Genomic DNA, 15632 nt, shown 5'->3' with positions numbered 1-15632 from the left:
AAATGTTGGTAGGTGCCGCCACAACTAACTTCTGCCGTCGAATATATGTAGCGCTACACAGGCATGCTTTGCAGGCACAAAGATAAATCCTGGCACCAAAATCTCTGCGTCAGTAAATAAATTAAAAAAAAAAAGTGGAAGACGAGCTTTTTTTCCTCCGCCCCGAGTTTCGACCACTGCATTTTCATACATTATCCATGGAAGTAAATACAAATTACGTATTGTTCATCTTCGAATGTTGCAGCGTTTCAATGTACTACAAAAATCCGACTGGCAAGACTGTTAGGGATGTTTGTCAATATGGCCAACTCTACAGTGTGAATTTTTTCCTACCTGCGAGACGAGATGGTTGCTAATAGGAACTTTTATGAATTGTGAATCACATGCAGCATTCTCTTCACCATAAGAATAATATGAATATAAACATTTTGCCAAGTATTCTTTCGTGTTTGCTGCTATCTCATTTAAATTCTGTCTGCCTAATAAACTATGAAACTAGAGTGAGACAACAGCAAACGCAGAAGAATATACATATCATGTCATGTTTATATTCTTATTATTCTTATGCGTAATAGCGATACAGTCAGAAATGAAGCACAGCAATTGACTAGATTTTTAAATCTAAGATGACTCTAATTTCTGTGCAGAATTTAATGTACTAAAGAGGCGTCTGCAGTGATTTTCAAACAGAGAAAAATTTTCGCTAAACACTCATTCAGAACATCTTCTATCATAAGCAGTCTATTATTTGGTTCTTGTTGATCATTATCAAAGAAAGCAGCAATGTAAGTAACAACAAATAGCAGCGACAAACAATGCATGACACAGTACAGTAATGTATCTTCAGCTTAGAGTGACGTAAACACCTACAACAAAGAGAATGACACTTATCAGATCAAAGAAAAATAAGCAATCAATTCAAACCAGACAAAGCACGTGAAAAAAGAAGGGTACCCATATAAATATGGACGGAGCGCCTGACACATGGTAAAGCCTAACTGCTAAGCTTACGTCTCGAACCAAACTACTGTAGCTGTATCGTCATTCATTCTACCTAAATTGTGTCTCATATTACAATGGACCAACTTTGTTTCGATTTGGAGGTGCAGCCTAAAACTTTTCTCTCCCCTTGAATTTCGAGTCTCAAATTTCAGGCGCGGCTTAAGATTCGGGAAAATTTTTTTCCTTGATTTCGAGTCTCATTTTTCAGGTGCGGCTTAGATTTGAGTGCGGCTTAGATTCGAGTAAATACGGTAGTGGAATGCAAACAATCTGCCACACACAGAATTTCACCCATAAGGCCAGTCACGAAGTTGGTTTTAAAAGATTCGGGCCATCCAAATAGCTTTCATGGGATAGCTGAGAACACACTTGTTGCCAGCTTTCAGGATGCATACAAAGATCATAAAAACAGTCAGTTGTCTATTAAGCAAAAAATTCATTTTGGAAGAATATTAACTCTTTGTATATCTCGGATAAATTTCTTTTTGTTTTTGCAGTCCCAGTACTCGGACAAATCCTGTATGTTGTTTTAAAACACGAAATCTCTGTTCGTATTTTCATCTTGTTGTTGTTCACCTCTTCCTCCTCGGCACTTTTTTTCTAGAAAAACTGAATGCATTAGAGAAATAAACAGTATACGTGTGTGTCTTACTCATCCACCAATGAAGAACAACCTGGAGAGGATATTTAAGACCACTTTGCTAGAATGTCAAAATTTCTTTGCTTTTGCTCAGATTGTTGTTTGTGGTTTGCAGTTTTAAGGTGCCACTTTTGCAGTGAATTAAAGTAATTGTAGAGATATAAGTACGTACTTAGCTTGGCATTTTAACTGAAATCATTAATGCAGTAATGCTTATCTTTGAGGTAACAAGTTTGTCTTGGGTAATGTACCTCATTTACTGTACGAGATGTATGGTTATTGTACACATCTGACCATCTAGATTTAGATTTTATGTGGGTTTCCCAAATTGCTTGCAGTAAATGCCAGGACAATTTCTGTGAAAAGTCCACCTCATTTCATTTCTGATTTCTGTTGAATTCAAATTAGTGCAATGTATCAATCAACCTCACTCTGAACAGTACATTAAATCCTAATTTTTCTTCATCCTTCAAATCTGGGTGGTCAAGAAATTTTATTCATAATTATTTGTCTATCAAGGGTAGGACTGGTAGTGGTGTATGTTTCTGGATCAGCAGACTTGGTACCAATGTCCTGGGTTAAATCCTAGACTTCACTGCTGTATCCTATAGATTGTAAAACTATTGATGGTGATTTGATTGGCTGATGATAATATTAACTCATTTCCATTCAGTTTAATACATTCCAGGTGCCTTAGGATTTGGATTTAAAGTCTGAAAGTTTTAGTTTTCTTGCCTTTTGAGTTTATTGCCCACATTACAGGCAATCAATATGCATATACCCAAAGTATAAAGGTAAGTGTAAAAGTAACGTCTGTGGTGCAAGCTTTTGACCAGGCTATTTGCCCGTCAGTAGGTAAAGTGCAGACATTCTTCGTCACTGCGTGAGAATTGAGTGGGTGTGGCAGGCCCATCACAGTGGCTGCCTTTTACTCCTGTGGAAGATCCCCAGTACTCATTTTACAGTGGGCTGAGTTGGCTTGAGGTCATCCTGGAGGGACTGGAAAGATGAAAAAGCCTCATTCCTAGCTGTTATTGAACCCGAGGCTTCCAGGACTGGAATTTTGTGCCCTACCTGCTAGACGACCAAGGTTACAGAACTCCAATGTAGTCTTCAATTTTGTGACTTTCTGTTGACATTTTTGTTTTCAAGTTCCTACAATGTTAGCTGTTCCATTCTTGGAAGGCAGTAACTGAATGTTGTCATTGTCTTTACACTCAGTGCACAAATGTATGCTAGCCAAATTTATTAATATCCTCTACTGCGATTCTTCTTCAGATTATTGTAGCCAAACATTTCCTAATATGTTGCTTTGCTTCTTTTACTGTCATCTGTTAGTTATTCTTATGAATAGACATGGAGAAGATTACCGTTTACAAACCTGCCAACTTTCACATTTTATCTGGAGATTTTACAGAAATCGCAGCGTTTTAAAATTTCATGGATGGGTGGTGTTATCTTACAACTTTGCAGACAAAAATTTGAAACATTGACATTCAATAATCATACCACTTCCGTATTTGCTTTATTTAAGATGATGTTTCCCACATCAGAAGTTGCAAAGAAATATAGCTGTGGTCACATGAAAACGACATGCATTGTAAATAAAATGGCAAAAAATGCACCATCTGAAGTTATCAAGTGCCTTCAGAATAGACGATTTTCTTTGGCAACGGGTGGGAGCAATGATACAAATGCCAAATTGTATCCTGCTGTTGTAGTTACATTCTGTGATATTGTGCAAGAAAAAGTAGTGAGCACTGTGCTAGCCATACCAGTGTTAGTTGGGAACTCAACAGGGTGAAACATAAGTAACCTAATGTTATCAGAGCTGAATTACCACAACATACCAACTGAACACTGTGTCGCTTTCTGCTCCAACAATGCTCCTGTTATGATAGGACACAAAAATGGGGTTTCAGCAGTTTTGAAGGGAATTCAACCATGTATTGCCATCAAAGGTTGCATTTGTCACCTGATTAATCTAGCAGCTGAAAAAGGTGCTGGAAGGTTACAGCTGAAAAAGGTGCTGGAAGGTTACCACTTAAAGTGGATGAGATCCTTGTTGACATATTTTATTTCTTAGTGAAGAGTGTTAAAAGAAAGAATACTTTCAGAAATCTCAGAACTTGCACAGACAAAGAAAATTCTGAAGCATGTACGAGGTGCATTCAAGTTCTAAGGCCTCCGATTTTTTTTCTCCGGACTGGAAAGAGATAGAAACATGCGCATTGTTTTAAAATGAAGCCGCGTTTATTGTCAATACGTCCCAGAGATGGCAGCACCGTACGGCAGATGGAATTTTACCGCCAGCGGCGAGAATGAGAACTGTTTTAAATACTTAAAATGACGACGTTTTCCTTATTTGAACAGCGTGCAATCATTCGTTTTCTGAATTTGCGTGGTTTGAAACCAATTGAAATTCATGGACAGTTGAAGGAGACATGTGGTGATGGAGTTATGGATGTGTCGAAAGTGCGTTCGTGGGTGCGACAGTTTAATGAAGGCAGAACATCGTGTGACAACAAACCAAAACAACCTCGGGCTCGCACAAGCCGGTCTGACGACATGATCGAGAAAGTGGAGAGAATTGTTTTGGGGGATCGCCGAATGACTGTTGAACAGATCACCTCCAGAGTTGGCATTTCTGTGGGTTCTGTGCACACAATCCTGCATGACGACCTGAAAATGCGAGAAGTGTCATCCAGGTGGGTGCCACGAATGCTGATGGACGACCACATGGCTGCCCGTGTGGCATGTTGCCAAGCAATGTTGACGCGCAACGACAGCATGAATGGGACTTTCTTTTCGTCGGTTGTGACAATGGATGAGACGTGGATGCCATTTTTCAATCCAGAAACAAAGCGCCAGTCAGCTCAATGGAAGCACAGATTCACCGCCACCAAAAAAATTTCGGGTAACCGCCAGTGCTGAAAAAATGATGGTGCCCATGTTCTGGGACAGCGAGGGCGTAATGCTTACCCACTGCGTTCCAAAGGGCACTACGGTAACAGGTGCATCCTATGAAAATGAAAATGTTTTGAAGAACAAATTCCTTCCTGCACTGCAACAAAAACGTCCGGGAAGGGCTGCGCGTGTGCTGTTTCACCAAGACAACGCACCCGCAAATCGAGCTAACGTTACGCAACAGTTTCTTCATGATAACAACTTTGAAGTGATTCCTCATGCTCCCTACTCACCTGACCTGGCTCCTAGTGACTTTTGGCTTTTTCCAACAATGAAAGACACTCTCCGTGGCTGCACATTCACCAGCCGTGCTGCTATTGCCTCAGTGATTTTCCAGTGGTCAAAACAGACTCCTAAAGAAGCCTTCGCCGTTGCCATGGAATCATGGCATCAGCGTTGTGAAAAATGTGTACGTCTGCAGGGTGATTATGTCGAGAAGTAACGCCAGTTCCATCGATTTCGGGTGAGTAGTTAATTAGAAAAAAAATCGGAGGCCTTAGAACTTGAATGCATCTCGTATGTACTAGGTTATTACCTTTAGGCAGATGTTTGGCTAGACTACTGTGCCAGTGGGATCTGCTGCTTTCTTTCTTCAAAGAGGAAGTAATACTATGAACCCAAAACATTTTTACAAGCTTGACATCTTTTAGAATACCTAGAGTTGAACACAAAGTGGATTAAAGATTATCAGAAGATGAGAATTCTTGAGTCTGCCACTACACATGCCCCTAAAAGACTACCATATCCTTCCAGATGTGACCAACTCATCCCAAAAAGTAAGATTTCTGCTACAAAATGTGCAGATAAATTGTTTATGTTCCTGTCTTCAAACTTGAACAAGGCCTTTTGCACTTTGTTCATGTATTTGACAAATTGAATGTTGCCCTTCAGACTTCTTCCCAAGAAGTTCACTTTTTATTAGAGCTTCTATTGGATTTGCTAAAGCAGTTGTTCACCAAGTTTCTTAAGCCCAAAATTATCAAAAGCTCCTCATTTCTTGACTCTGAGTACAACTTGATTCAAAATCAAAGAAGTGATGATGGGTTAGTTATTGGCATTCAGACTTCGAACATAGTGAATGATCTCCAGGATACAGATACATCCCTTGTCTTTTCATCAGTGAGAAACTACTTTTGTCCTGCCTGTGACTACATCAACAAGTTTCTACTCAAGATGATGTGTTAAAGCATGCGCAAGTTGCTAGGTTACACAAAATTAAAGAGGAACAGTTTTCTTCCATTAATTTTTTATTGGAAAAGTTGCCTATCATGTTATGCAAGGAAGAGAATGAAATTACATATGAAGTGGTAAACGAGCTTCAGAGACAGTTCACATCTCTTCAGGTAGGTGACAATTTGGCTGTAAATCAAGATGCTGCAAGTGATTCCAGCTGGGCGCAAATATAAAGAATTTGTGGAGCCGATGGACTTGTAGAGTACTGCTCTCTATTCTCACCATAACCCATAGTATGTAGAATGTGAACGTGTTTTCAGCCTTTTGAAGAAAAGTAGAACATAGTTCAGGTCATCCATGTCCAGTGAATCTCTTTGAGTCTATTTCTGTTTTGAAGACCAGGAGTTCTGGTCCCCATTATGGAAAAACATGTTCTCAAGACTTGTTGTGTGCTGTGGATGTGTATATATACACTGCTTGGGTCTGCTATGGACATCTGTATGCATCCTGAGCTGCTGACTTCCCATTGCTGTGGACAAGTTACTTCCATATCTTGGTGAATAAAAAAGTTTCAATTATTTATCATGCAGCGTATGTGCCTTATTGTGTGCTATCATTTCGATGTCTTAAATCATGTACGTGAGATGATGATTGTTATGACCATATGATTCGCGATGCGCAAGGACATGAAAGGGTGTGTTGTGTGCGACCATCCATCAGATGTAAAACCCAATAACTCAAGAATGAAATGAGATATCGTTCTTCTCTCAATTTTAAATAAAATTTCGATATCTTATCTACATCTCATTCACTGCAATGTATGAGCTAAAAATCAACCATAACACGAAGTTACGCAATGCATTTGTATCTCTGCAAAATCTTTAAAATTTCATGCAATGTTTTACTAAATTTGATGCAGTGCAGTGAGTATGATGGATAGTTGAAAGAAATACAGTTATTTTTCGAATGAAGGTACCAGACTGTAAGATGTGTAAAAATCGAAGTTTTTCACCTAATAGTTCTCAAAAAAATGGATGAAAATTACTCATAACAGCTGGAACGCCATCTATAGCATAGGCACCAGCATCAGGCGAGCGGGTTCAGCCATTACAGAAGCTGCCCTCAGCATGGAAAGCAGAGAACATGTCTTCATCAGTGAGAGGATTAAAATCAGTGTATGACGTCTACTGGAAAATGGGGCACACTTGTTCACACGTTGGTGCTTAGACTACTCTCTGGATGTGCTCACCTACTTAAGTTTTAAAATTTATCTGTAGCCAGAGAAACTACAACTGAAGCCTACTATTATAATTGTTTACATCAAAATAGCCAAAGCAGAGTAAGCTTTATCGCACCTTCAGTAGTGCCAATCCATTTCTAATCAATTTTCTAACCTATCCTGTTCAGGTCAATGATGCTATCGTTGGCTCTTGCTCGGCACTAAACACTTGTAGATGAATGTGATAAATTTAACATGATCATATTTTCGGAAATCTACTAAGTGGGTGTGTACTTTAATGTCATCTGATCAGAATGAATTTTTCACTCTGCAGCAGAATTTGCACTGGTATTGAAACTCCCTGGCAGATCAAAACTGTATGTCGGACTGGGACTCAAACCCGGGACCTTTGCCTTTTGCGGGCAAGTGCTCTATGAACTGAGCTATCCAAGCATGACTCAAGACCTGTTGTCACAGCTTTACTTGCACCAGTACATTGTCTCCTACTTTCCAGACTTCACAGAAGGTCTCCTCCATGTCTTACAGGACTAGCATTCGTAGAAGAAAGGATATTTCAGAGACATGGCTTAGTCATGGCCTGGGAGGTTGTTTCCAGAATGAATTTTTCATGTGGCAGCAGAGTGTGTGCTGATACCAAAATTTCCTAATGGATTAAAACAGTGTGCCAATTCGGAACATGAACTCGGGGCCTTTGCCTTTTGCAGGCAAGTGTTCTACCAACTGAGCCACCCAAACACAACTCACAACCTGTCCTCACAGCTTTACTGCCTACAGCTTTGATAGTGGCAAAGATAGGTCAGAACCCATACTGTACAGAACTGAGGAGGTTATTATGTTCAGAATTCTGGCTATGCTCTTGCTGCATACAGTACTTAATTATCTTGTAGATATTATTGGAATAAATGAAATGAGTCAGTAATTATTTGGTTATGTTTCCTGTTTTATAAGCATGTTTGATTACTGAGATTTTTAATCCTTCTGGATTCACACCTTCGTCTAATGTCTTTATTTCGGAGAGTTATTAATGACATTATGATTTCTTTATTCATTTGATTACAGAATGTTAGACACTGTAATAATCTGTGGCTTTAGAGTTGGTCCATTTGGTTACAGATTTGTTGACTTGGGTACCTGTTTGTCTTAGCTTGTCTTGTCTTCCATTACAGCTTATAGTTACCATTCTGCTTTGCTCACGTCTTCCTCCAAGCTGTATATTTATCATGATGTGATTTATTGAACCACAGGAGCGTCAGTGCTCTTGTGTTATTTAATTGCTGTGTATTTATTGTATAGAATTTTAGTTTTAGGTGGAGGCTACTTCTAACAATGGTTCTTGTAATATGTAGAATATGTTTAATCAAAAGTTTCCTTTAACACCTTTGATAATTAAATTACGGCGCATTAGCATTCATATCTTGTTTGATATTTTTGCTACATTTTGTTAATTTTAATCTGATTTTTTATGCATTTAATTTTTAATAATAGTTTTTTAATATGTTACATCTTGAGTGTAAAGCTATTTATTTTATTATTTACTAGTTGTTGGAGCCACAGCCCACCACAATCTTAGATACTTACTTTAATAGAGTTTGCCTTCTGTGTAACTGAATGTTATCGAAACATGACATTAGCCTGATGGGTTTATCATTTACATGGTAAAAATTGAATGACTTTAATATATTTAGTAAATAGCTTACAGTTCTACTTTTAAACCTTACATCTGTATTAACATCATTAAATTGTGTAACTTATTTTTATTCATAATCAGTAGTTTTACCAGTTCCTCAAGTGTTTCTATATAGAAGTCTTCATTGTACTTAGGAGGGTGATATTAGAGAGAGAGAGCATTTGTTTCTAGTTTTAGAAACAATACTCTGCAGCCACAGTGTTTTCTCCTTTGAAGATTATTTACATGTATAATATCATTTTACATGTATAATATCATTACATAGTTCCAACTTTTTGTTAACGAAGCCTTATGGTACACATTATTCATTGAGGGATAGCCAGTGTTCATTAACCAGATCCATACTGAAATTAAGGTTTTCTAGCTAATATTGTAGTTCATATAGTTTAGATTTTTAATGATTTCATGGCACGGTAAACAAGAAGTTGTAATTATAACTCCAAGAAAATATAGTTATGTAATTTTTCTTGTTTATTTGCAGTCTGCAATCCTGGTGCATGCTGAAATCCTCATGCCACAGTTAGAGAAACCAAAACAGAATCTTCACTTCATCAGTGGGCTGCCACATATAGCTTCAGTTGCTGTAGCGGTGTGTTACAGGGATTTCAGTGTATACCAGGACTTCAGACATGTGTCTGTAAACAAAGAAAATATTAGTGATGATGTAACTTTACTTTTTCTTTTTTTGGGGGGGAAGGGGGGGTGATCGAAACTTTAACATTATATCCAGGAACGTCATATCTCTGATTGAAAATGATTGTTGGTGTGTATACTTCCACATTTTCATGATTACAGAATGTTGTTGAGTATTTTAATTGCTGTAGGTCTAAAAAATCTTCTTCTCCACAATGTATTGCTTTTTTGTGGTCCAACTCAATAGGGAGCTGGGGCTTGAAAGTCTTCAGACTACTGCGAATTCAGCACAAGTGAGCTGAGCACTTGAGACTTGGTTTACAGATCGTAAGTTATGAGGATATGAGAGTGAATTTGAAGAGTTAAATTTTTATCACATGTGCTCCTTGACAGATAGGATTGATGGAGGACATTGAAAAAGTTCAAAGGACGGATGGATCTTTTTGTGTTATTGCAAAATAGGGAAGTGAGTATCAGTGATATAAGTGAGCTGGGATGGCAATCATTAACCCTTTCACTGCTGAGTTTGCTGTAACAGTGTGGACATCTGTGTACAGCTGGAACACTTGATGTGGTAGTGCCTGCTGTGCTGGACACAATATTGGACTGAGCACTGCGGCGCCTGCTGCACTGGGTTATCATTGTTGGAGGCTCTTCTATATTTATTCTACTGATAAGTTCTCAAAATAAAGTGTACTTTGAACTTTCTTCACTGTTGCAGTTCCTAAAACTAGATGACATTACAAAGTAGCAAATTTCAGAAAGTCAGTATCTCTCTCTCTCTCTCTCTCTCTCTCTCTCTCTCTCTCTCTCTCTTGTGTTGTGTGATATATTTCGAAATGAGGTGTAACACAAAGTTCCACGTCAGTTTGTTTACAGCAGTAATGTGATTCCCATCAGTTTTTGTTCTTGCTGCATATGGGGCATTTTCTTACAAATTCATATTGTTTTACTGATGATTCAATGATGCTTGGTAAGTGCCTTTCTTGAAGCCACAATGAATTTTCTTCATGTGTTTGATGACCTTCTGATGATTTCCTTTCTTGGTGGTATGTCTTTAAAATCTCACTAAGGAGACTGACAGGGAGAGCACCCCCTAGCAGTGAGATTGACTTTTTAAAATAGTCTGTATGGTGATGCACGTTAATGTCCCACCTGCAGCCATTCATGCTGGTGTGCCCTTGTTTGTGAGTAATTGACTAAAAAAACTTCCGAATTTCAGGTGAGGCTCTACAGGTTGAAGAAAAGCAATGTTTAAAAGACTGGTTGCGCAGTGTAACAGTTAAGGAACTGGTCTCTCGTGCGAAAGGTTGTGGGTTTGTATTTTGTCGGTGCTTTGAACTTTTTTATTTTTAAACGTTGACACAAATAACTTTGGTAATTATTTTTATTTAGTTATCTGAGTTGTAAGTGTATTTTTCTTTATTTCTATTCCTTTGTCACATCATTTTAATCACATATATTAACTTTTTCAATTGCTCATTTTTATGTTGACTGTATAATGGTGTCAAAAGGAATTTTCCTTTACACGACGTACATTTTTGTGGATGGTAATTATTATACAAACATTGAAAACATAAATTCTTATTGCACTATGGATAAATCAACACAGATGAAGATTTAAATGAAAGAAGGGATTATAAATAAAAGAAAATTAGGAATGGAAACACTGAATGCTGTAATATGTACAAAAATATAGGATGATGAAACAGAAGAAATTAAATTGAAGTTAATACATATCAGTAATTAAAATTACATGAACAAAGATTCTAAGTGTGAAAATAATGATAGAAAGAAAAATGAGAGCAAATTAAAAAATTAATATGATGATTAAAATGATGTGACAAAGCAATAGAAATAGAGATTTTACATTTAACCCAAGTAATTAAATAAAAGCAATGACTAGCAGCATTTCAGTAAAAGATTAAAAATAAAAATTTTCAAACCGCCTGACGACCTTTGAACCCACAATCTTTGCATGTGAAGCCTGGACCTTAAATGTTATGCTGTGCAACCAGTCTGTTAAAGTTTGCTTTTTTAAAACTACCGTATTTACTCGAATCTAAGCCGCACTTTTTTTCCGGTTATCGTAATCCAAAAAACCGCCTGCGGCTTAGAATCGAGTGCAAAGCAAGCGGAAGTTATGAAAAATGTTGGTACGTGCTGCCACAACTAACTTCTGCCGTCTAATATATGTAGCGCTACGCAGGCATGTTTTGTAGACACAAAGATAAATACTGGCGCCAAAACCTCTGCGTCAGTAAATAAATTAAAAAAAAAAATAGTGGAAGACGAGCTTTTTTCTCCGCCGCGAGTTTCGACCACTGCATTTTCATACATTATCCAACGAAGTAAATACAAATTCCGTATTGTTCATCTTCGAATGTAGCACAATTTCAGTGTACTACGAAAATCTGACTGGCAAGACTGTTTGAGATGTTTGTCAATATGGCCAACTCTACGTTCTGAATTTTTTCCTATCTGTGAGAAGAGATGGTTGCTAATAGGAACCTTATGAAATTTGAATCACATACAGTATTCTCTTCACCATAAGAATAATACGAATATAAACATTTTGCCATGTATTCTTTCATGTTTGCTGCTATCTCATTTAAATCCTGTCTGTCTAATAAACTACGAAACTAGAGTGAGACAACAGCAAACGCGGAAGAATATACGTATCGTGTCATGTTTATATTCGTATTATTCTTATGCCTAATAGTGATACAGTCAGAAATGAAGCACGGCAAGTGACTAGATTTTTAAATCTAAGATGACTCTAATTTCTGTGCAGAATTTGATGTAATAAAGAAGCGGCCGCAAAGATTTTCAAACAGAGAAAATTTTTCGCCTAACTCTCGTTCAGAACATGTTCTATCATACGCAGTCTATTATTTGATTCTTGTTGAACATTATCAAAGAAAGCAGCAGTGTAAGTAACAACAAATAGCAGTCTCTTGCCATTGTTTCGCTAATGAGATGATTCCTCTCTTTTTTTTTTTTTTTTTTTTTTAATTGTACGCGGCGGTAGCGCGCACAAAAGCAAGCCATGCCGCGAACCGCGACAGGCCGTAAACAAACACGCACTATCGGAATGCGACAAACAATGCATGACACAGTGCAGTAATGCATATTCAGCTTAAGAGTGACGCAAACACCTATAACAAAGAAAACGGCACTTATCAGATCAAAGCAAAATAAGCAATCGATTCAAACGAGACGAAGCACGTGAAAAAGGAAGGGTACCCGTATAAATACGGACGGAGCGCCTGACGCATAGCAATGGCTACGTGGTAAAGCTTAACTGCTAAGCTTACGACTCGAACCAAACTACTGTAGCTGTATCGTCATTCATTCGACCTAAATTGTGTCTCATATTACAATGGACCAACTTTGTTTCGATTTGGAGGTGCGGCCTAAAACTTTTCTCTCCCCTTGAATTTCGAGTCTCAAATTTCAGGTGCGGCTTAGATTCGGGAAATTTTTTTTTTTCCTTTATTTCGAGTCTCATTTTTCAGGTGCGGCTTAGATTCGAGTGCGGCTTAGATTCGAGTAAATACGGTATATGCTGTGCAACCAGTCTGTTAAAGTTTGCTTTTTTTAAAACTATATGCTGTGCAACCAGTCTGTTAAAGTTTGCTTTTTTAAAACTATAGAGCATCTGCAGGGTATGATACCTGGAACCTTAACCTACACCACTGTATAGATTATTTAAAAACTCGATCACACCACTGGGTACCTTCCCTTGTGAGATGTAATTCAGTGATTGAAGTATTCTTTCAGGTATGAACCTTGTCAATAACATGTTAATTCAATATGCACATTTTTAAGGTATGGAAAAAGAGCTTTTTGTACCATTTCGTTGTTTCACAATACATTCTGTTGAGTCAAGTAGCATGTGTTATTTGTCGACTGCACACATAGACTCATTGTAATCCAACATACAATTTGGCTTAAATTTTTTGGTATTAGTTTGGCAGTCCATATACCCAGCTGATTTCATTTCAATTGTATGGCATGTCATCAACATGCTTATGTCATCATAGTGTCTGGTGACCCAAACTTCATCTCTCCTGTTTGCAAATTAGCTTAAAGTTGTAGTGTACCTTTCCTGTGCATACTTCATTTGTTCCTTTTTCATGCAAGTGGTGAAGAGAGGTGAACTTCTGCAACAGTTGTCAATATGTAGTGTGTGCCCTCCTCTCTAATAAGTTCCTGAAACTGTTGTCGTAATATTGCCACTAATTTCCAAATAATGTTCACTGACTACCATATCACACTTTTCTCCAGTATAAACTAAAAAGTCAAGTGTAAATCCCATTTCACAGAGTCACAGAACAAATATTTTTATACCAGAACAACATCTTTTAGATGCAGTGTAATGTTTGACTCAGGCACCCTCAAACAATTGGAGATTTCCGTCAATACCAACTTTTTGGGTGGAGTGAGTGCTGTTCTGAACTTCCCTCTCGGGTAAGAAACAACTGAACTTGCTTTGTACAGTCTCTCATCTTGAGCAGGAACACTGTTATTGCGAAACTGCAGCATTCAGCTTAACAATAAATATGTCATGAGACTTTATTTTACCAAAAATTTGGATCTTGAGGAGCAGATCATTGATATGGAGATACCTCATTACTTTTGAGCTCAGAGTATGTTCTAGGATTCCATAACAAATAGATGTCAAGGATATTGGACACTAGTTTGTGTATCGCATTTGCTACCCTTCTTGTAGACAGATGTGACTTGTGCTTTCTTCCAAGTACTCGGCACAGTTTTTTTGTTAGCGAGATCTACGAGAAATTATTTTTAACCGAGGGGCTCAATATTGCACATACAGAAGGGTGGTTACCAAAACACCATTCAACAAAGCCGAAATTGTGCAGTGCTGATGAATACAAAATAAAAGGATCTTTTAATCCAACCTCTCAGTCAGTGTGGCCAGTTGCTATCATTCAGAAAATTAGCATGTCTGCAAACACTATTAGAATTTATTTTCTCAAATGAGTGTAGGGAAACTTCTTATTGTAATGAAGATTTTTATGAGTAACTTAATGCAGTTTTGAAAGTACTTTGTACCACTGAGAATAAACGTGTGTATACTTGTGGCTGAGGGAGAAGGTTTACTCATATATTTATTTTCTCAGCTTTTGTCTGCCATTCTTACAGACTCCTTAACTCATTGCTTATGATTTAGTGCATAATGTGTGGGTGCCTGCTGATATTGCTAATTTATCCTCGGTCTATTTACTGTATTGCAATGTTTGTATGTGCTGTTAATTCTAATGGCATTGATAACTGTCAAGTAACTTTATACGTAAAATTGTAGTTCCATTAATATGTACCCCTAATTGCTAGTTCATATAGCATCTTTCTTCATGCAGGAGTTCGAGCATTATAATTCTCCACCGATGGCATTCCATCAAAGTAAGGAAGCTATGCTGTCACAGTTGCAGGCAAGTCCTGCGTACAAAAAGAGAAAGCTGAAAATCACACCTGTGGCAACAGAGCCAAAGGAAGTTACTGTAACTCCAGCAGACATGGAAGTGGAAGAAGTTTCACGTAAGATAATCACCCTGTTTAGTACTTTTCTCTTATTGATGTTGTTTTGCAGTTATTTCTTGTTAAATGTCACATGAATGTAGACTTTTACAGTATGGCATAATTATTTATTTTGATGGAAAATACTTGCCACTTGTTAGAAGTGGCTGTTGTAACGGCGACCAGAACAGTCGCGGGGTTGAAGTGACGGAAAACACAGCGGGACCCACAGAGCGGCCCCCCGGACAACAACACAATGGGAGAGAAAGGCACCCTTTTTATCTAGTACAGCGTGAGGCATACAGGATGAACTGTATTCAAATCAGCAATACGTCGTTAGGAGTGCTTTAAAAAATTTTTAATTACAGAATAACACTCAGATAATGTTGCCATTTAACAAAATTAAAACATCATCTCCCAGGTGACGGGCCATTTTCAGCAATGCTCTTCTCAAGGCGCTCTCGGAAGTTTGCTTCAACTCTCTGCAACATGCCTCTGTCTATGTGGACGATTTTCACACGAACAGCTTCCTTTAGTTCTTCAAGTGTACATGGTTTATGCAGGTACACACATGATTTGAGGTAACCCCGCAAAAAGTAGTCACACATAGATAGATCAGGGGAATGAGGCGGCCAATGAATGTCCTCGAACTGAGAAATAACTCTACCACGAAAAACAGTCTTAATTGCTTCCATAGTCAATCTTGGCATGTGAGCTGTAGCTCCATCCTGCTGAAACCAGACTCGCTG

At 38.0% G+C, this 15632-nt stretch overlaps 1 protein-coding gene across 1 annotated transcript in view; it reads left to right on the top strand.

Annotated features, from left to right (window-relative positions):
• LOC126090277 (zinc finger CCHC domain-containing protein 8 homolog) overlaps positions 1-15632 on the top strand; it is a 56083-nt gene that overhangs the window by 27091 nt on the left and 13360 nt on the right. The window contains exon 6 of the mRNA XM_049906974.1: positions 14727-14904. Coding sequence (XP_049762931.1) covers positions 14727-14904 — 178 coding nt within the window. The remainder of the gene's footprint in view (positions 1-14726; positions 14905-15632) is intronic.

This window comes from Schistocerca cancellata, chromosome 1 (assembly GCF_023864275.1).
Source record: "Schistocerca cancellata isolate TAMUIC-IGC-003103 chromosome 1, iqSchCanc2.1, whole genome shotgun sequence".
Lineage (NCBI taxonomy): Eukaryota > Metazoa > Arthropoda > Insecta > Orthoptera > Acrididae > Schistocerca > Schistocerca cancellata.
This window is presented reverse-complemented; position numbering and strand designations above follow the sequence as displayed.